Genomic DNA, 23,235 nt, shown 5'->3' with positions numbered 1-23,235 from the left:
ACGTGCTTATATTTGTGAGTAGGCATATAGAAGAACCTTGATGGTTTACGGTAGAGTACAACAGTAGTATAGGCATGTTGTTTTCACCCCCTATTTGGGGAGCCGTTTTGGGGAGCCGTGACGTCACACCCGCCGGAAGTCGCACGGGGGCGGCCATCTTGCCGGAAGTGGCATGGAGACGGCCATTTTGATGAGGTCATATCCGTGGCGGCCATCCTGTCGACCATCTTGCCGGAAGTCGCATGGGTGCGTCCATCTTGATGAGGTCATATCCGTGGCGGCCATCTTGTCGGCCATCTTGCCGGAAGTGGCATGGAGGTGGCCATCTTGATGAGGTCACGAGCGTGGCGGCCATTTGTCATACCCCCTCATCTTGTCATACCCGAGTGATGGTTGTTTTTGTATTTGTGGAAAATGTATTGAAAGAGCCCATTTCGTCAAAGCTTAGAAAAGTATAAACTTTAATAAACTTTGTCCACCAGTCGCCACGAGGAGGCAGGGCTTTTGTTTGACTGGCAAAAAATGTGTTTGACGCACAAAGAACAAGAAAAACTTTTATCACAACTTTGAAGATATCGCAGTCTAAACGGGAGCAGCAGTCTCAAATATCCAACGGTACGGTAGTCACCCCATCGGCAAGGACCTTTCGCTTGATGTACAGATAGGACAAGGAGTTGCGGTGTTGTTGGTAGGTAAACATAGATTTTACCATCTGTTTTGAAACCGGTGTTGCATCCACCGCTGGCTTGCTGTGTCTGTAAAACCTGTTTGAAATGGCTGTGGTCAAGTTGATTTTGGTATTTGTTTAGCCCTGGTGCTGAGTTTTTGCGTGTCACCGAAACAAATGTAAGTTTTGCTGCAGAGAGCCACGATGCCATCGCCTGTGTACTCTGTTTTAAACAAGCCCGGTGTGCGTTTGTCGTCGCGAGCGCGTTGGAGACAGGCAGGACAGGCAGAGGGGTCCCAGGGTTTGTGGTTTGTTTTGCTGTGCACAAAGTCTCGGTGATGTTGGTCGCATGCTTGTCCCGGGAACCATGCGTGTATTCTTGAAAAACTGTTGTTGCAATTCAGGACGGACGGCATCTTCGAAGCGAGGTGCCGCCAAAGCCATGTACAGCGAGTCCGTGTCCATCTCGCACAGCTGAAAGTTGCTGCGGTCCACGTACTTGTCCACGCAGTCGTAATAAAAACTGAAGCATTCTCAGTTTGGCGTACTGGTAGACGAAATAGCCAATTTGCAAGGGGAGGCCCCAGTTGATGTTCTTTTTGGCCATCTCTACCTCGTACAAGTCTTCCGTCAGTTCCGTCAGTTTTTGAAAGCGACTGTCGTTTATCAGTTTTTCACAGTCAGAGTCACCGACGTAGTAAATGTCGCAGTGCCTGGCGATGTTGGTGAGCGTCTTGCCGTAAGCACTGTTGCCTAGCAGTTTGAACGTTTCGCTCAGAATGTTTTTGGACGGATCGCTGTCTCCTTGGCGTCGCGCGCTGGTGACCATGTCGCCAAAGGCCTTAAAGCAAGGTTTGGGTTGGTATTCTATCACCAGGTAAACGGCAGTGACTATGAGACCATTTTTCAAGATACCATTTTAACAAAGGAGTCGCTAGTAAAACTTTGTTCCGACATAGCTGCCGATGAGCGTTTTTGTGGAACCGGTAACAGTTTATATTTTCCGCGTACGCTCGCATGAAGGACAATGTCGGAGCGCGTGACATGAATGTTTTGAAGATGGGCGTCATCTCGCTAAACCGTTCGCGCAACGCCTCGGGACGTGAAGATCGCACTGCACCAGGCCAAACAGCGTTCCGTCTTCACGGCGGCTAAAATGTCGTTTTCGGTGGGATATCGTTTGGAACTGTAGGAGGGGAGCTTTTTACAGCGTATAACGGTGGAGATTTGGGGGTTGGTCTTTTTTTGTCTTTCCCATTTGCACTCCCACATTTCCTGCACAGCAACACCGACGACGTTTTGTAAGTACGCGGTGATCTCGCGCGTTTTCCCGCAACTCGACGAGTGGCTTTTGTTAAACGGGTTGATGACGCGAAACCGCGCGTGAGGGAGCAGTTTTCGTGTCCGTGAAAAAGACAGCCGTGAAACTGATAGACGGTCTGCGTTTCCGAATGCCACCCATCGACGCGAATTCGCCTTTTCCTAACTGTTTTCTTTTGAATTAAATTTATTGTCGAATGTGAAGTTTTTAGAAAACATGACCCACTCTAACCACTCGCGACTCTTTTGACCGTACACGTCTCTTTTTCCCCTTGAAATTATTTTCTTTTTTACGGATGATCGGGATGTTCCGTCGGCATGTTTTGACATAAGGCCCAGAGATACAAGGCGTTGGCATCGAACCCTCTATGCTTTGTACGGGTTTGCTGATGTCGTGCGAATAAACGTGTGAGATTTTTCGTGATGGCGGTGAAAATGATGGAGGGACCGCCTGTGATGTTGTCGCGAAGCAGCGAGTGATGTCTTTTCGTTTGTCATCGAAAAGAGAAAAGTAGACGTCGGAAGGCAGAGTTTGAAGAGATAGCGCAGTGTGATGCCGGGAGCCGAAATAGCGTCTTTCACCATGTCTACACCGAGAGTAGCATAGAACGTGATCTGGTTGTCGAGCGCTTGCAGAAAAGGCACAACGTCGAGGTTGTTGTACACACAGAAAATCTCGCAGCGACGTCATGTTGCGAGTCTCCCAGACCTGTTGACAGTAGGCGTACTGCTCGTCTGTGATGTTGCTCTGTTTGAGTGTCGATAAAACGCGGCGTGGGAGGGAGTTGCTGTTCTTGTAGTGTGTCGAGAGAGGTGACGTATTCGTAGGGGAAGAACCTTTTTGTTCTGTGACGTTGTAGGCAGCCAAGTACTTTGCGTAACTAAATCCCGGCGCGAGAAAGTTGACGACGTCTAGAAATTTCAGCTTTGGGTGCAAATGCACAAAAATGCGTTGTGGCGCTTCACCACAAACTTGAATGGGTTTTTGTCTCGTCAACATCGTCATCGTCTGCTTCTTTTTCGCAAGGACAAACCGGCGAACGAGGTAGGTTTGATGACGTTGATGCATATTTCCCCGAGTTAAACCCTATGGACCGGTAGTTGACGCAAGTAGTCGTCGAATCGGGCTCTGAGGGCGGCGTGGGAATTTGAATATACAGGGAGTTGTTTTGTTGTTGATCGACAGCAATCTAGCTCTGTAAGCACGTCACTAAATCGCTCACATAATAAAAGATAAGACCGGTCCGAAATTTTTTCTAGATGACGACCATGCGATCGATCAAGTTTTGAGAGTCTCCGTCGCTGACGAAACAAACCGGCGATTCAAAATCTGGAACGTGCTGGCTACCGACACGGACAAGGACGTGTTGTGCTGTGTACCGCGTGTTGTTGCTGTGGGTTTGGGGAAGACTAGAGCGATCAAAATAAACTTCAAAATCAAAGGTGGCCTATACGGAAAAACAAACGACGTATCGACCGAAAACCCGTGCGATTGTAAACTTTCCAGGACGGAGGGTGTACCCTGATAGACCCCGCCTTGATACGTCTTTACCTTATCACCCATGACATGTCTTTCGTGTCGCTCCATCATCCCAATTTTTTTCCAAGTTTTCCGCACTTGGGACATTGAAACGCGTGTGTGAGCTTGTCGATGTCGATGATGTGCATGAAATGTTGCTTGTAATGTAAAAGACGGAGAAACGTCTGTATACTTGTACGCGCTCCGCTGGAGGGGACGAGAATGGGAGGAGACTGACTCTCATCAAACTGAAAAAACATCGATATTACTTTAAATTTATCTTCTAAACTCGGCAGATCTAGCAGGGTCACTCCTGGAAAGTCAGAAAAGAAGCAGACGCGGACCATTGTTGAACAGTTCTCGCGCAGGATCTGTAACGAGTGTGCGTTGGCGCCACGTGTAATGCGAGGGCTCTAAAAAAACAAAGATTGTCACGGTACGCCTGTCTGTTGTGTTCGTCTGTTTGAAGTGTATGCAGGCTTTGTTATTTTGTATGTATTCGGGTAAAGCATCATCTGTACAAAACCGATAGGAAAGTCGGCGATGGGGTGACATAAAAGGAGGTGGACATGATGGCCTCCACCGCCACCTTTACTGTCGGACGTTCGTTTTGGGCCTCCAACGCGTCGTGTCTGAAACTTGATTTACAAGTCCAAAAAATCTTGTTTGTTAGAAATCAGACGTGGGCTTTTTAGTGCTCTGTGGTTGTTGGCCGAGGCATGAAAAAAACGATAACTCATTTGAAGTTTTATTTTTTAACAAAAAGGAGTGGAAAAATTAATTTAAAACGCTTCTTCTGAGAATCAAAAGATCCACGAGACGTTGGCTCCATAGGGGAGTGGCATTGGGAGCCCAAAAAAACGTAAACACCGACTGATGTTTTTCCGTACCGTTTATGGGTTTTGACTGCGCTCCAGTTTTTGCGATATACTTCTCAACATCAGGTGATAACTGTGATAAAAGCTCATCTTCTTCTAACCGACCCTGCGCCTGGGTTTTTTGCTTTTTAGGTGGTGGAGGCGGAGGAGGAGGAGCCGTCAAAGTAGCCGAAGGTGCCACTGGTTGAGGTAGATGATCCTTTCGCACATGGCGGCCAAGATGTTCTTTGCGTGAAAAGGTTCGATAACACAAAGAACAAGGAAAACCTTTTACCTTTTCGTGTATCGCTTTGACATGACGATTCAGGTTCTTGACCACCGTAAATTTTAAACCGCACATACGGCAAATCTGAAAACAAACAAACAAACAAACAAACAAAAAAGCCGTGATGCATACTCATTTTTTAAAATATTTAGAAAAAAAACATTTAGTCGTCAACTTACGATTTTCATGGTGGCTTGAGAGAGAGAGAGACAGGTGTTAAATAAACGTGCTTTGCTTCTCGAATGAATGGATCGAGACCAGTCTAAGGGACTAAAAGGATGCTGAAGGCGCGCTGATTGGGTGGTTTCGCCAAAGGCAGCTTTATATGCGTTGTGACTGACATGGTAAAAAGCTGAATGACAGATGAGTGCCAGAGGGGACATCATACAGCTCATCACAGTTGATCTTAGTGGCGGTAATTAACGTGTCATCTGGGTAGCATCAGCGGTCTGTCACCGTCACTGACCTACATTAATTTTACAGAGGTGAACGTCCGCTAGTGCCAGCGTGGTACCATTCCTCACCCCCAACCACTCCTCGTTTTACACACTACACACGTGTATTTTCCCAAGAGAGTTGTGAGGACTAGTGTTGGTTTGGAGTGAGCCATTAAAAAAAAAAGGTGGTCGGGTATATAAACAGATTTTTGCAACTATGATTAAACAAGACAGTTCTAAACTAAAAGCGTCCTCACAACTCTCTTGGGAAAATACACGTGTTAGTGTGTAAAACGAGGAGTGGTTGGGGTGAGGAATGGTACCACGCTGGCACTAGCGGACGTTCACTCTGTAAAATTAATGTAGGTCAGTGACGGTGACAGACCGCTGATGCTACCCAGATGACACGTTAATTACCGCCACTAAGATCACTGTGATGAGCTGTATGATGTCCCTCTGGCACTCATCTGTCAATTCAGCTTTTTACCATGTCAGTCACAACGCATATAAAGCTGCCTTTGGCGAACCACCAATCAGCGCGCCTTCAGCATCCTTTTAGTCTTAGACTGTCTCGATTCCATTCATTCGAGAAGCAAAGCACGTTTATTTAACACTGTCTCTCTCTCTCTCAGCCACCATGAAATCGTAAGTGACGACTAATGTTTTTTTCTAAATATTTTAAAAAATGAGTATGCATCACGGCTTTTTGTTTGTTTGTTGTTTGTTTGTTTCAGATTTGCCGTATGTGCGGTTTAAAATTTACGGTGGTCAAGAACCTGAATCGTCATGTCAAAGCGATACACGAAAAGGAAAAGGTTTCCTTGTTCTTTGTGTTATCGAACCTTTCACGCAAAGAACATCTTGGCCGCCATGTGCGAAAGGATCATCTACTCAACCAGTGGCACCTTCGGCTACTTGACGGCTCTCCTCCTCCGCCTCCACCACTAAAAGCAAAAAACCCAGGCGCAGGGTCGGTTAGAAGAAGATGAGCTTTATTCAAGTTATCACCTGATGTTGAAGAAGTATATCGCAAAAACTGGAGCGCAGTCAAAACCATAAACGGTACGGAAAACATCAGTCGGTGTTTACGTTTTTGGGCTCCCAATGCCACTCCCTATGGAGACAACGTCTCGTGGATCTTTTTGATTCTCATAGAAGAAGCGTTTTAAAGATTAATTTTTCCCACTCCTTTTTGTTAAAAATAAAACTTCAAATGAGTTATCGTTTTTTCATGCCTCGGCCAACAACCACAGAGCACTAAAAAGCCACGTCTGATTTCTAACAAACAAGATTTTTTGGACTTTGTAAATCAAGTTCAAGACCACGACGCGTTGGAGCACGCAAAACGAACGTCCCGACAGTAAGGTGGCGGGTGCCATCATGTCCACTCCTTTTATGTCAACCCCATCGCGACTTTCCTATCGGTTGTTGTACAGATGATGCTTTACCCGAATACATACAAAATAAAAAAGCCTGCATACACTTCAAACAGACGAACACAACAGACAGGTACCGTGACAATCTTGTTTTTTTAGAGCCTCGCATTACACCGTGGGCCAACGCACACTCGTTACAGATCCCTGCGCGAGAACTGTTCAACCAATGGTCGCGTCTGCTTCTTTTTCTGACTTTCCAGGAGTGACCTGCTAGATCTGCCGAGTTTAGAAAGATAAATTTAAAGTAAATATCGATGTTTTTCAGTTTGATGAGAGTCAGTCTCTCCCATCTCGTCCCCTCCAGCGGAGCGCGTACAAGTATACAGACGTTCTCCGTCTTTACATTACAAGCAACATTTCATGCACAATCATCGACATCGACAAGCTCACACACGTTTCAATGTCCCAAGTGCGGAAAACTTTGGAAAAAAATTGGATGATGGAGCGACACGAAAAGACATGTCAGGGTGATAAGGTAAAGAGACGTATCAAGGCGGGTCTATCAGGGTACACCCTCCGTCCTGGAAGTTTACATCGCACGGTTTTCGGTCGATACGTCGTTTGTTTTCCGTATAGGGCCACTTGATTTTGAAGTTTATTTTGATCGCTCTAGTCTTCCCAACCCACAGCAACAACACGCGGTAACACAGCACAACACGTTCCCTTGTCGTGTCGGTAGCCAGCAACGTTCAGATTTTGAATCGCCGTTTGTTTTCGTCAGCGACGGAGACTCTCAAAACTTGATCGATCGCATGGTCGATCATCTAGAAAAAATTTCGGACCGGTCTTATCTTTATTATGTGAGCGATTTGTGACGTGCTTACAGAGCTAGATGCTGTCGATCAACAACAAAACAACTCCCTGATAGTATTAATTCCCACCCGCCTCAGAGCCGATTCGACGACTACTTGCGTCAACTACCGTCATAGGTTACTCGGGGAAATATGACATCAACGTCATCAAACCTACTCGTTCGCCGGTTTGTCCTTTGCGAAAAAGAAGCAGACGATGACGATGTTGACGAGACAAAAAACCATTCAAGTTTGTGGTGAAGCGCCACAACGCATTTTTGTGCATTTGCACCAAAGCTGAAATTTCTAGACGTCGTCAACTTTCTCGCGCCGGGATTAGTTACGCAAAGTACTTGGCTGCCTACAACGTCACAGAACAAAAAGGTTTCTTCCCTACGAATACGTCACTCTCTCGACACACTACAAGAACAGCAACTCCTCCCCCACGCCGCGTTTTATTCGACACTCAAACAGAGCAACATCACAGACGAGCAGTACGCCTATCAACAGTCTGGGAGACTCGCAACATGAAGTCGCTGCGAGATTTCTGATGTGGTACAACAACCTCGACGTTGTTGCCTTTTCTGCAAGCGCTCGACAACCAGATCACGTTCTATGCTACTCTCGTGTAGACATGGTGAAAGACGCTATTTTCGCTCCCGCATCACACTGCGCTATCTCTTCAAACTCTGCCTTCGACGTCTACTTTTCTCTTTCGATGACAAAACGAAAGACATCCACTCGCTGCTTCGCGACAACATCACAGGCGGTCCTCCATCATTTTCACCGCCATCACGAAAAATCTCACACGTTTATTCGCAACGACATCAGCAAACCGTACAAAGCATAGAGGTTTCGATGCCAACGCCTTGTATCTCTGGCCTTATGTCAAAACATGCCGACGGAACCCGATCATCCGTAAAAAAGAAAATAATTTCAAGGGGGAAAAAAGAGACGTTACGGTCAAAGAGTCGCGAGTGGTTAGAGTGGGTCATGTTTTCTAAAAACATTCACATTCGACATAAATTTAATTCAAAAAAAAACAGTTAGGAAAAAGGCGAATTCGCGTCGATGGGTGCATTCGAAACGCAGACCGTCTATCAGTTTCACGGCTGTCTTTTTCACGGACACGAAAACTGCTCCCTCACGCGCGGGTCGCTCATCAACCGTTTAACAAAAAGCGCACTCGTCGAGTTGCGGAAAAAACGCGCGAGATCACCGCGTACTTACAAAACGTCGTCGGTGTTGCTGTGCAGGAAATGTGGAGTGCAAATGGGAAAGACAAAAAAAGACCAACCCCAAATCTCCACGTTATACGCTGTAAAAAGCTCCCCTCTACAGTTCCAAACGATATCCACCGAAACGACATTTTAGCCGCCGTGAAAGACGGAACGCTGTTTGGCCTGGTGCAGTGCGATCTTCACGTCCCGAGCGTTGCGCGAACGGTTTAGCGAGATGACGCCCATCTTCAAAACATTCATGTCACGCGCTCCGACATTGGTCCTTCATGCGAGCGTACGCGGAAAAATATAAACTGTTGACCGGCCACAAAAAAACGTCATCGGCAGCTATGTCGGAAACAAAGTTTTACTAGCGACTCCTTTGTTAAAATGGTATCTTGAAAATGGTCTCATAGTCACTGCCGTTTACCTGGTGATAGAATACCACCCAAACCTTGCTTTAAGGCCTTTGCGACATGGTCACCAGCGCGCGACGCCAAGGAACAGCGATCGTCCAAAAACATTCTGAGCGAAACGTTCAAACTGCTAGGCAACAGTGCTTACGGCAAGACGCTCACCAACATCGCCAGGCACTGCGACATTTACTACGTCGGTGACTCTGACTGTGAAAACTGATAAACGACAGTCGCTTTCAAAAACTGACGGAACTGACGGAAGACTTGTACGAGGTAGAGATGGCCAAAAAGAACATCAACTGGGCCTCCCTTGCAAATTGGCTATTTCGTCTACCAGTACGCCAAACTGAGAATGCTTCAGTTATTACGACTGCGTGGACAAGTACGTGGACCGCAGCAACTTTCAGCTGTGCGAGATGGACACGGACTCGCTGTACATGCTTTGGCGGCACCTCGCTTCGAAGATGCCGTCCGTCCTGAATTGCAACAACAGTTTTTTCAAGAATACACGCAATGGTTCCCGGGACAAGCATGCGACCAACATCACCGAGACTTTGTGCACAGCAAAACAAACCACAAACCCTGGACCCTCTGCCTGTCCTGCCTGTCTCCAACCGCGCTCGCGACGACAAACGCACACCGGGCTTGTTTAAAACAGAGTACACAGGCGATGGCATCGTGGCTCTCTGCAGCAAAACTTACATTTGTTTCGGTGACACGCAAAAACTCAGCACCAAGGGCTAAACAAATACCAAAATCAACTTGACCACAGCCATTTCAAACAGGTTTACAGACACAGCAAGGCCAGCGGTGATGCAACACCGGTTTTCAAAACAGATGGTAAATCTAGTTTACCTACCAACAACACCGCAACTCTTGTCCTATCTGTACATCAAGCGAAAGGTCCTTGCCGATGGGTTGACTACCGTACCGTTGGATATTTGAGACTGCTGCTCCCGTTTAGACTGCGATATCTTCAAAGTTGTGATAAAAGTTTTTCTTGTTCTTTGTGCGTCAAACACATTTTTGCCAGTCAAACAAAAGCCCTGCCTCCTCGTGGCGACTGGTGGACAAAGTTTATTAAAGTTTATACTTTTCTAAGCTTTGACGAAATGGGCTCTTTCAATACATTTTCCACAAATACAAAAACAACCATCACTCGGGTATGACAAGATGAGGGGGTATGAACAAAATGGCCGCCACGCTCGTGACCTCATCAAGATGGCCACCTCCATGCCACTTCGGCAAGATGGCCGAACAAGATGGCCGCCACGGATATGACCTCATCAAGATGGACGCACCATGCGACTTCCGGCAAGATGGTCGACAGGATGGCCGCCACGGATATAGACTCATCAAAATGGCCGTCTCCATGCCACTTCGGCAAGATGGCCCGCCCCGTGCGACTTCCGGCGGGTGTGACGTCACGGCTCCCCAAAACGGCTCCCCAAATAGGGGGTGAAAACAACATGCCTATACTACTTACAACAATATTAGAGTTTGGTATATATTTACACAACACACAGATCACAATAACTGATATATACTTTTTCTGCTGTATTTGCTCCTTGAAATAGGCCAACGGCCTACTCAGTGCAATTTATACAGTTATTCATATTCTCTCTCTCCTCTCTCTCTTGTCTTTGTTTTTTTTTTCGTCCATCCGCCTCTCTGTCTCCGTGTAGTCTCTTTGAGTTTGTGGCATTCGTTCGTGTTTGCATGTGTTCCACCACCCCCTCCACTTTTTTTTTTTTTTTGTCTATAGTTTTCGAGAGAAATGAGAGAGAGTGCGTGTGTGTTTTCCTCTTTTACCTGTTACTTGAGATGTGCATGGGAATCTGGAATCCAGTGCATATTTTGATACGCAATACACCGTCGTTGATTGCATTTCACATGGCGCCGAGCGCCGAGAGATTTTATGTTAAGCAGAAGGGTGAGTTTTACTACTCACGACCAGTCCCTTTGCTGTTTTCGCGTTTTTCAGAGATATTTTGCAGTTTAGTAAAGGCAGTACACGACGCTGTCAAACTTTTCTAAATTCTACCCCCAGTTCACTAGTTGCTGATAGCCGCTGTGCATTTAATTAAAGGTTTCCCACGTATTTGCTCGGCTTATATATTTTCAGACTTGCATTTTAATTATTTTTTTCTGATCTTTATAAACCCAACTAAGTACCGGGCAGTGTTTCATTTGTAGACGATTGATCTGATTGACCAAATGTTTATCTATTCAGGACGGAGATTATTCCGGAAATTTTTGCCTTGTTTGCTTTTTTGTATCTAACAGAAACTAAACAACAGCGCACAAGAGACTTATGTAAGTTTATGTGAATGCATAAAACTTAAAGTGCCAAGGTCCCTCGTCGAATAATATTTGTATGAATATTTTGCCTCCAGAGGCTGAATTAAAAATAAATAGAGGTTACATTGTGAGTAGATAGAAGAAGTTTTCACTTCGCATCCTACCATTTTCCTTAATCACGCCAATGCACGGGACTTGGGAAAGTAAATGCATTTTATTATATATATGTGTGTGTGAAAGAAAACTAAAAAAAATAGTCAGCAAACTGACAAAGCTAACCCAGTAGTGGCACGTGTGCTTTAAAGATAGGCGTGGTGCATAATATTTTAAGAGTTCCAAAGACGACAAATCAACATTTTTCATATTTAAATTATTTAATACTTTTTTCTCTTTTAGTATTAAGGACAATTTTTACCAATACCGAAAAAGTATAGTTCCGTACAATTTGACATCAAACAAAAATCTACACGAATATTCAAATAGAAATTTTCTATATAAAGCCGATTTTTCTAACTAGATTTTGAATCATCCACACAGAAATCGCTGAGCAATAAAGTTTTTTTTTCTTTTCCGTATGTTTTAGAGTACTCCGAGAATGTTTTTCTCGTATCGGGGAACTGGATCACACACACAAATTATAAAATCGTAACATTTTCAGTTAACGTTTTCTTGATTTATGCACCTGGCGAATGGTTGATTGTTCAAGGTAATGTTTAGAGGGAGTGGGCGCAGGGTGCTCAGGAAGACTGATAATATATTAGCTGGTGAGGGGCCTTGAAACTAACCCATGTCAGTGTAATTACGAATGTTTCGTCCCCTTCCTCTTTCTTGTGTCTATCCGACACAAACTAAGCATCTGCAATCTTATTTCTTTTCCTTTTTCTTAGTCGTTACAATTTTTAAAATGTCCAAACAAAGTTTATTTTTTATGTTGATAGTCAAAACTATTTAAATGAAAAATGAACATCTCAGAACAAAACATAGGAAAAAGAAATATTATTGTATATTGACTGAAATAAATATACATAATTATATAAACCAGAAGAGTCATTAAAATATTCAAAAAGATACACTAATGGTCTGTGCATGTAGCTTATAACAAATCCATAAAAAAATCTGCTACAAAAATGCAGGCTATTTTTTTAATATTGTTCATTGTTCTCCACAGGACAAAACAGTAAACCGTCAGCAACACTTAGGGCCATCATTCGATAGATGTGATTCCAGATTTTAACAGGGACACCGAGACACGACATGGTGTCTGGTATGGCCTGCATGTCCATTCATTGTCACACATCATTTATTATCCCAGTCTGGTGTAATGAGCAAAAGCACTATACACAGCTCATCTTCATGAATGAATGTTGAGACTTTAAAAAAATTGCTCTCCTCTTCTCTCTCTTCCTCTCTTTTCCTCTCTCATCCTTTCTCTCTCTTTCCTTTTCTCTTCTTCCCTTCCCTACACGCTTGCTTCTGCCCATACACTTTTTTTTAAAGCCAGCGTGAACACCAAAACACGCACGCTATCGACCACTTAAAACATTCAAGCCATGAAGGGGTGATGAGCAGGGTAAGAGAAAGAGATTAAGAAAAAAATATGAAAGGTCGTTTGTGTTGGTTAATGATGAAGAAAGAAAATGAAAATCAGTTGAAAATCATTGTGGTTTCCCATCAGACGGGCGGAGAGCACATACGAGAAACCTTATAAGAGAGAGAGACAGAGACAGAGAGCCAGAGAATGACACAGGCAAGTTAATATAGGAACAAATGTGTGGCTTAATTAAAACTCTGTGGCTTTAAAGAGTGTTCAGCTGCTTAATTCTTTTCCTTGGCGTCTGTCGTGGGTCTGCTGGGACTGAGCGTATCGCGACTTGTCTATTTGTGCTGCACATGCAGTTGCCGCCGATTGCTGTTTGTTTATGTCACTACAAGTCTATAGTAGACTGAATTAATGCCAAATATCTATACCTGTCTGTATTACCAATACTTTCAGTCCATTATTACACTCTTAAGTGTTGTCTGTTTTTGTTCATGTCACTACCACTTCAACTAGAACGGTGTCAGCATGTGTTTATTATTCAGAGGCGGCAAAGAGTGGTTGCTGGGGGAGCTCAGCGTGTGAGTTTTTTTTTTTAAATTAAGAGGCGTCAAAGAGTGGTTGCTTGGGAGCATTTTCCCCAAACCCATGACAGCCTAGACTAAGATGGCGTCAAAGCCTACCCCACTCCCATTAACGGGCGATCGAGTTCAACCACCGAAAGTTTCGCTGACGATTTGTAATGGTTGTCTTGAAGCTCATTGTCTCACTGAACTGCGCTCCAGATTCGTCTTCGTGTCCATTATACTTCATACGTAAGTAAGGCAGCCGGAAGCCGTCCACACTGATTGTAACGCACTTCTTCTGAGACTCGTCCCCGTTTATCGTGAGTCATCGAGAACGACACTTCTTGTTTCGGTCTGACAAAGTCTCTTTGGTGCTCTTGCAGTTTCTGCTACTCCAGATTTGATAATTCTCTGAGTGATTTCGCCATTTAACACACAAAAATATGTCTAGCCGAACCGCAAGACGCCGATTTCAGCATAGCGGATCTAAGAGTCGTGAGTTTTGGGTGAGGCTTTGTCCCTCTCCTCGTCCTCCATACTCGTCCTCTTACCCTCGCAGTCCGTAGGGTTGGAGGTGTCCATGTCCTCTTGCGCCCTTGATTCGGGCTCCTGCCCGTCAAGCGACTGCGGGCTGTTGTCCGACACAAACCTGCGGCCAGCCGCGCTGTCCAAGTCAGCACAGGAACTGGCGTCCATCGCCTTCTCGCTCGAGTTCAGCTTGCTGCCGGTGTCTGTGTCCACAGCAGTTGGCGAGGTGGACCCGCACCGCAGACAGCCGCCGTTGAGATGGCTGGCGCTGCTGTTGCTGTGGCAACTGGCGCTGGGAGAGAGCGCGCTGCACGTGGTCAAAGACAACGGCAAGGGGGAGGGGGATGGTCCTGTGGCTGAAGACGACGACGGTGACGAGGGGGGCGGCGTCGCTGCGGAATCTCGGCGGCGGCCGTCCTCGACGTGCAGCGTTCTCTCTCCGCTCCTGCTGCCGCTGCCCTCCGCAGCTTCTGCCGCCGCCGCAGCTGCCGCGGCTTTTTTGAGCACGTCACTGTGCACCTTGCGCAGCTGCAGTTCCGCCATTGTACCCATTAACGCTTTGTGCACCGGGTGTTTGCGGGCAGCCGTCACGTCGTTTTTCAGCTCCTCCAGGTCCCGTTTCAGCTTTGCACGTCGGTTCTGAAACCACGTGATCACCTAACAAAACAAAAAAAAATCTCCTTTAGCTGGAGTAGAGGTCAGCATTCAGCACCAAGTATTTCTTGTCATATTAAAAATGTACTTTCTAAAAATAAAAACTTTATTATTAATAACAAAAGTGGCAAACGGGTTTGCGTTTGAGGTTTTGAATTGTTCATAAGCGTTTTCAGTTATATGATTCAGTCTTTTATCTCCCATATATTTTCTGACATTTATCAATAAACAGCATCTAGTGACACAGTCGGAAAAATTGTTGCACAGATACAGAAACGGGGAGACATGCAGTATTCTTTCTTGCTGAAGAGAGGGGGTTGTTTGGCGATTTTCTTTTATTATTTTATCATACGACAGTAAACAATAACGACTGAGTTTGAGGGTCGATGCTGTACCTGTGCATTGGTGAGCCCCAAGCTGTGTGCGATCTCGTCACGGTCTGCCGGCGTGAGGTACTTCTGGTACAGGAAGCGCTTCTCCAGCTCGTAGATCTGCTGGTTGGTGAAGGCCGTGCGCGACTTGCGCCGTTTCTTGGGCGGCGCGTGCTTGCCGAACAGCGCCGCCTGGTCGCGTCGCCGGGCGTCTGCAACAGAGAGTGTGATGCGTCAAACGACGGCCAAGGGCCTCAGGGAAGAGGGAGGGGCGGACGCGGACTAGTGCGTGCGCTGATCACGCGCTTTGGCTGGGCCAATTACAAGAGAATTCTTAATTAAGCCGAGCGGGGAAGCAAGGCCTGTAATAAAACATTTAGGAGCTAATTGCCCATACACTGATGAACTGACAGAATAAGGTTTGAATAAAGTATTAAAAAAAAGTATGAACCTCTCTTCCTCCTTTTTTTTTTTCCTATTTTCTTTCAATCTCTTCTTTTTTTTTTTTTCTTCTTCTTCTTCTTCTTCTTCTTCTTCTTTCTTTGTGCTCAGGGCCGAGTGAGAGTAAGAAGGGAAAGTCTTCTTTCCAGCTGTGATTTTCCATTTGGTGAGAGTACTTTCGATGTGAATAATAATACTAGTGGTGTATCGGTGATAGGTCACAAATCTTGTTTGCTTCACAGGTGCACTTGCGACCGATTGAAGGAAAACATCCGATACCGGTGCAAATTGAGAAACGCGCTGAACTCAATTTATCTGATTACCATTCTTTGCTTTGGGATGAGAGATGTGACTGAGTGCACCTGTTATGCTAATGTATGGCGAAACGCCCACTCTCCAACCGAGAAGCGAGTCAACACCTTCGTGTATCGCTTGCAACATGCGACGCTACTTTCCTTGGTTTCGCTGATTAGACGTGACATCACTGCAAATTTTTCTCAGATGGCTAACACTGGTTTCTGTTCCACTATCTCCCCTAGTCCCACTGTATGTACACATGACCTGTCTTTGATCTTCTTCTACTACTAGTAGTAGCAGTAGTAATATTCGGAAAACGTGATGATCTATGTAAAAGAATGTGTTTAGAATGTCGCTTGCTTCTTGGTGTTTGGTAGGTTTTTTTATGCCACTACATAGTCTAGCCTTAAAATACGCACATAAAGAGACACTTGAAGCGTGTGGCTGCTTTCCATTTCCCATTGACATCGCAAGTGTGACGAGTGTCAAACAACTTCTATGAAACAGGTGAATACGTGGTCAAAGTCCTCGCCAGCTGGCGGAATTAGACAGGCATTAAAGAGTGACCCTTGAATCTATGTGCTTGATGTCGTTGTGCCCGCTGGTAATAGCATACGCCGTAAGTCAAGTGAGGGAGAAAGGCGGAGGTCAGTGGGAGTCAGAACACCCAGTGTGGTCTGTGTCGTTATGCCTAAGAGTCACTCGGTTTACCGGACTTCACACCTCAAAGGCCCTCCTGGTCAGGTGGTCTTCTCGAAGTAATTACAGGGTGTCTTGACAGCAGAGATCTCGGCGTATGGTCTTATGCCCTCTTTCCCTCATCCTCCTCCGCTCCATAGACAGAAAGACATTTGCAGGCCCCTTAGTTCACTCGGCTTCTGTTTCACCATACATTAAATCCTTGAGACCCCCTGTTCATCCCTCCTCCACCATCAGGTGTGGCCGGTATTAAAAGCAATCACTCGCACCACCTGCTTCTTGCATTCTATTCGCGACGACAAACAAATTAGCGTTGGGGGTGTGGGGAGTTAGGGTCTCCACAGTCTCCCTCCTTTACGATGTCTGTACCCGACTAGGAAACATAACAACAGAGCGCACCACTGTCGTGATTAACACGTGTCATGTGGGTTTGGAAAAAAAAACCTCTAGAGAATAGATTTAGTAATTGCAACACAATGTCGTCAGTGACATTTTAGTCATGAATGGGAGATTTGTAGCTATCCGCAGGCTATCAGTAGAGCTTTGAAATGAGTGGCTGGACACAGTGTCCATTCACCGCCATCTTCTCTCTCCCAAAGGAAATAGGTAGGAAATTAACTTTGGCGATGAAAGCCAAAAGGAAGTCTTGACTGAACTGACCCCAGATGTAGCAAGAATCACCTTGTCAGTCCCAGAAAGAGGATAATTCAATAATGTGGTCACAAGGCACACCGTCAGATGACCAGGGGCCCCTTGCAGTCGCATTTCATCTTGACTAGCCACTCAGTTATGAATGGCCGCTGCTGAGCTGCACCACTGAGCTAAATTATGAATGACCACAGAGTCACACAACAGCTGAGAACTTCTAGAAACAAGACGTTATTTCATGTCTCTGTCGGGAGATGCAAGAATCCTTTCTTTTACAATGATTTCATGTCTTATAAGGAAATGTGTCACGTTTGTGCCTTCGGAACTTCGACTGCAGATTTGCAAAACGAGGAAAATTCTCGAAATGTGTCAACACTGTGTATTTTATTTATTTATTGTTTTATTGTTTTGCGCATTCAATCGCAAACGTTTGTATCTGGACAAAAGGCTCTGTCAGCATTACAGAGTGCATAGTCTTGTTATGACAAAAAAAAAAAAAAAAAAAAAACAAAAACGAGAGGACCGAAAAAAAATTACAAGGTTTGACGCGTAGAGAGAGTCAATTTCTACTTTTGAACGATGATACACAAAGGGTTCAAACTTAAATCTGATGGAGAAAATGTGTGTGGCTAATTTATTTTCTCTTAGTCATATCTCCTCTAAGGCCTGTCCCCCTTAAATCTCTTTATTCAGCCATGTATAGCCCCACTCTTGGAGAGATTAGTGTTGCGAAGTGACGAGATTAATAACCAGAACCAGTATGAGAGAAGCTTTGTGGTCGCCTAGTCGGCACTGGGTGAGGTCGGTGAGGCACATGGTGGACGGGTTAGTGGCCGAGAGAAAGGTGGCATCTTAAGGCGTACGGTGGGGGGACTTGTTCAATAATAGAGTGTATGTGGCAAGTACCCCCCCCCCAAACAAAATCTGAAAGCGGACACCGCTACCCACGTTGATACACATCAACTTGGAAATACCCATTTACATATATTTCACCTCCCTGCTCGCGTCGTAAATTTCGCCAGGACAAAGGGGGAGCCAAAATATGGTGAACTGTTAAAAATTTAATGCCGTGACGATCAGATATTTCTCTGAACTAGGATGCAGTTACAAATAGTATGAAAGGCTGCCATCTAGGGCAGTAAAAATAACTAGTGCACGTTGCTGTTCTGAGAGGAGGTAAAAAAAAAAAATCAGTCATAAAGCGGACCCTTTTCGCGGTAAGGGCCGTGGCGTCGGTTCTCTGGGGTCAGACCAAAGCTTACCGCTTTGCGGCCTTATCGCAACATCGGAGCCACGCAAGGCGGACGATTATGTGAATTAATGAGCCGGCACCGGTGCGCGTCCTTGATCAGCCTTCCGACGTCGGCCGGTTTACTGCGCCGTGCGACCACACGGCAGCCTCTCCGCGTGCGCCATGCCGCACCTTGTCCCGCCACCTCGCGTCTTATAGCGGAGACGGGATACGGCCCACACGCAGCGCTTTGAACCCACATGCAGCGCTTCTCTACCTGCGAAATATTTAATACAATTTTTACACGTATTTGCGATGATAATGAGATTTCATTTCGACATGGTACTGATGGTTGGGTGGGTTCATTGGTTTGTTGGCTCGGATGGTTGTCGAATAGCTGGAGGAGGGGACTGAAAGAAGTAAGGAATCTAAGTGAAGTAAATGAAAGCGACCACGAATCATCTTGAAGGACGTGTGTAAATATATTTTCGCTTTTAACATTTTAGCTTAAGGGGCTGAAATTAACGGGAATGGAATTCTTGAGTATATCATTTTCAAGCAACACTACCAACCTCAGATTTTAACAGATAAAATTGCCTATCTACGTTTAATCTGTATGTGTGTGTGTATATATATACTAATTTTAGTTATTAAACGCGTTTACAGCAGGTAAAGTGTAATACCTCTTCGTGTATTTGACTATATTACTAATGGCTCAACATTACTTTAAGTGGCATACACACTTATTCTCTCTCCATCTATCCATCCCTCTCTTTTTGACTCCTTTTCAAAGTTTGAAAAGAATGTGACCATTGTGTAAACATGATTGTTTTTGGTACCTCTCTATCAGTTGCTTCGGACAACTGAGGTGCCTTTTCTGAAACTGCTTCTTCGGTGGAACCGACATAAATGGCATGCTAACACCAAACGTTTGTTTAGGGTCTTTGACAAGGTGCGTTTGAAATTTAGTTCAAATTAATATATTAAATAAATAATTTAATAAATTAAAAGGTAACTTTTGTGTCCGAATCTGACGCGCAACCCCAAATTTAAGGAGCTTCAGTGTGCTTTCAAAAAATAAGCATTAGCTGGCAATATGAGAAAGAAAACACGTAGTTGGAATAAAAAATAATATTGTAAGACATTTTGTCAGATGAGGTGAGAGGGTATGAAAGAAAATTTGAATCTGAACTTTAGACCTATTTCAAGAGAGTAAAAAGAATATTACAAAATCAAAGTGTATCACAAGTTACTATCGCCTATAGATGTGTCTCATAAATATATAATACTACTATTTTTATACTCTCTGCGTCTAATCAGCATTGTTATTAAATACCCAGATATATATATATACACACACACATATACATAAATACACACACATACAAGCAGAGAGTATTCGTAAAAATAAGCAGGGAAACAAAAGATTAAGCCTGCGGTGATGAATAGCTTTCAATTTAAATTGCGAACCTCGAAAGTTTCAGAGAGGTATTTGACCACATTAATAGGCGCACTCCTATTACTGTTATCTAGTGACAAAAATAAAAGAAAAGCTGACAAATATTGGATACATTTTAAAATATACCTCTTTTTCAAGTCACTGTACCTTATACAGAAGAATATAAATTGCAAAATCAGATTCTATAACACCTGGAATATAATAATTTTCATCGGGATTGATAACAAGGCTTAAACGATGTTGCTTGAGACACGAAAATGAGGAATCGCAAACATATGAGGCATTACAGATTTCTATGTACCCAGTATCATTCAGGCAAGTACACAAAGTAAAAGATTATGTAAATGTTTTATAACAAGAAAGAACAATCTTCATCTTGGCCACCATATTTTCATTTTAGTCTTATTATCAGTTATTATCTCGTAACATACCAAACATTTCTTAATGTAAGATCCATTTCTGCTCCGACAATGCCACGACTGTACACACAATCCCCTCAGCTGAAGATTTTTTTACTCCTCTTCGCAGATTACCGCAAAATTTACACCTCTATATTCTGACGATAAGACAAGCACAACAATGAAAACAAATAAAAATAATCTTTGATACAGCAAAAGGAATTTTAAGAAAAAAAAGTTTTTTGTTATTTGAAGTCACCAAAGCATGTCTGGCCACAGTGAGTGTTCACTTCCCCACCCCCGAGAGAGAGGGTTCCTTTGCATTTAGACACTCCAACAAAATAATTTTCTTTTTTTTTTTTCGCTCTTTCTCTCTCTTAACCGCGTTGCTCTTAGACTCCTAGCTAATCTCTCCGCTTGAATTTCTGTCATGTGTCAGTGAAACAATGCAAGGGAGGGCATCCATTTAACAACAACATGCGACTTGACAACTCTTAGACGTCCTGCAGCGGTTTCTCGTAACGGCTCCCGCAGAGCCAGGCTTTACTCCCTGCCTCGCTGTTGTGTCAAGTCTGACGCTGTAGCTTTCTTGCATGCTGGCCGAGTACGTGCGTGTGTGCGTATGTCTGCGTGCGTGGGTGTTGAAGTAGCAGGTGACGAGAATAACAGTGCAAAGAGCTACTCTGATTGCCGTGTTTGAGACCAGTCTCCAGCGTGGTGTAGATCACATTTCAAAACCACTTAATTGCCTCCCTATTTCGCTAGACACAGACAAGCTCCCTACGAGTGCCGATAGTGGTACGAAACCTGCCGGACCCACGCCACATACACCGCCGCCGCCTTGTGCAAGGTGTTGGTATATTGTTGGCGGTGCTCCCCCTCTTAGATTCACGCGTCCTAACAGCTTTTAGAGGCAGCAAGCGAGAGGGAAAGAAGAGCTAAGATGGATGACCGACAAAGGCTAAGACTTTTTTCCAAGCTGATTTTCCTAAAAACTGATTTTTATCGTTTTACCTTCACTCCATCAGCGCTGCATACGCTTTTCAGAGAACATGTGAGCAATGCTCCTTCACTTATATTTGACCATTAATATTTAATACCTTGAATGCTAAAAAGCTATAATATGACAAACAACCAAACATCGTGCGGAAGTCTTTGTCCTCATGTGTGGATAGCAATAGGAGATCACAGAGGATCCAGACTGAAAGGGACGCACAATCCATTGCCTACTAATGCAAATAGGAGGGGTAATAAAACCCCACATCTCGAAGGGAATGTATCTGCCAGAAACCAGAAGGTTAAGACAAAAACACTTCTGCAGTTTTGAGCAGCTAAGTGCTGGCACTTTTAAATAGACGGGGATGTTGGTTGCTTCAAGTCTGGAATCTAGAGGGTGAATGAGAGAATACGAGCTTAAAACCAAGCATCAGCCAGTTTAGAGAGAGATTTAGCGGAGGGAGTGAAACTATCCATGGTAACCCAACTCCGACATCCTATCCTTCTCTACAATATGGACTAGAGCGAGACGACAGACACACGGGCCTGGTTGCCTAAGATCCTCGCAGGAGATTGGCGTTGGCTCCTGAGGGTGAAACTATATATATACTTCTTTATATGCTGCTTTTCATGTGGCGAGACGGTGTTCTTGTTACCTGTCACTGCCGGATTTATCAAAAGGATACCTTTCGGGCTGTGTGCATCGGTGATCTGAATATTTGCGAGGAAGAGGGTCTTACTTAAGACAGATTTATCAAAAGATGATTAAAGCGAGAAAAAAGGAAAGAGGAGGAAGAACGTATAAAACGGAAAGAAAGATACGCAAAAGAAAAAAAAATATATAGCGCATTGTCAGTTGGGTTTTTTTACTATTGTTTCTGTTAATGCATGTGTGGATTTTTTTAGGGGTGGGGAGGGGAAATCATAGCGAGCACTGTAAAGTGCGATGATGATGCTGATGAATTATGATTATGATTATAATCATTATTAAAATAGAGATAATGAGGCTGTTTCTGTGCAAGAGAACTTGGCTACCAGCATCTTTCATAACGAAATCTGTTTGACACAGTTTTCTTAACTTTCAAACTACTAATCAGCCAGAAATTTCAAAAAATTCTATTTAAACAACGAAGATGGAAAACAAGCACAGCATGACCTGCAAGTTGCTCCAGCGGCACGTGCTATTGGTAGCTGTTTGTTTTAACACAAACACAGGTAGTGAGGAGCGCCTGACCACGTCCTGCGAGCTGGGCACAACGTCCATCATAGCCGGAGCAGAAGCATCCGCCAGCCGCAACTGAGCGCCAGCCAGCGTCTTCATCATCTAACAACAGCGTGATTCGACACGAGACGTTCCACAACACCGGCTGCACGTGTCGTGCACGAGTCAACGTCTGACTCACTTGAAGGCTTACCTTCATGGCTCTGTGACTGCCTGCTTGTTTCTTTTTTTAAAACCTCACTGTTCCGATGTAAGATGTAGAAAGCATTTGACCTTAAATTTGTTGATCATACACAATTGCCAGCGATAAAGGCAAGTAGGTTGTTATGTCCCCGATAAAGTCCTGTGAGTAAAGGAAGGAAAGACAGTTTATAAGCCAGACGATAGTGGATTTTTGCCTCCATCATTGTTTGTTTAGCACAACAAGAGGAATGAGAGTTACAAGGTATTCTAAAACATGCCGTTTACGGCTTTCGTCAGGAGAGAAGACAAGTTTAACGATAACGATAACAGCTACGGTAGGACTCAGCAACATGCCATCACCCTCATTTTGGCTTCATCATGATTCGAATTCCGAGATAAGACTGGCGGGTTGTCTTGACACACGCGATTCATCCTCATTTAGCATACTCCTCATCTGGTCCTGTCGGGAGTGGTGGGTGGGGCGCCTGGCACGCGAGTGTAGTGGGATAATCACAGTGCAGTACAGACCCCGGCTACCCGTCGCTAGCCCCTATCTCGGACCTTCATTTCCGACACTGCTCACATATTTATTTCCTGTCGAAGGCCCCACTGACTCGCCCTGCGCCCATTTCTGCAGAACACCAGTCCGGTGACAAGGGGAGCATAGGAAAACTGCTAATGGGTAATGTATGGCCTCAGCTACCTGACGAGGGCATTGCTTTTGCATAAGCGTTTCCATGGGAAGCTTACACAGC

At 44.6% G+C, this 23,235-nt stretch overlaps 1 protein-coding gene and 1 long non-coding RNA gene across 2 annotated transcripts in view; one reads left to right on the top strand and one right to left on the bottom strand.

Moving 5' to 3' along the window:
- Nucleotides 1-12,514, top strand: part of LOC112564331 — a 41,025-nt gene extending 28,511 nt beyond the window's left edge. Inside the window, exon 3 of the long non-coding RNA XR_003099196.1 lies at nucleotides 12,419-12,514. This is a non-coding gene — a long non-coding RNA (uncharacterized LOC112564331). The remainder of the gene's footprint in view (nucleotides 1-12,418) is intronic.
- The window catches only part of LOC112564330 (homeobox protein HMX3-like), a 38,402-nt gene continuing 26,772 nt past the window's right edge, over nucleotides 11,606-23,235 (bottom strand). Inside the window, exons 2-3 of the mRNA XM_025239058.1 lie at nucleotides 14,931-15,118; nucleotides 11,606-14,538 (exon numbers count right to left, since the gene is read on the bottom strand). Of these exons, the coding sequence (XP_025094843.1) occupies nucleotides 13,840-14,538; nucleotides 14,931-15,118 (887 nt within the window). The 3' untranslated portion in view covers nucleotides 11,606-13,839. The remainder of the gene's footprint in view (nucleotides 14,539-14,930; nucleotides 15,119-23,235) is intronic.

This window comes from Pomacea canaliculata, linkage group LG5 (assembly GCF_003073045.1).
Source record: "Pomacea canaliculata isolate SZHN2017 linkage group LG5, ASM307304v1, whole genome shotgun sequence".
NCBI lineage: Eukaryota > Metazoa > Mollusca > Gastropoda > Architaenioglossa > Ampullariidae > Pomacea > Pomacea canaliculata.
The sequence above is the reverse complement of the archived record's forward strand: the minus strand, read 5'-3'. Positions and strand labels throughout refer to the sequence as shown.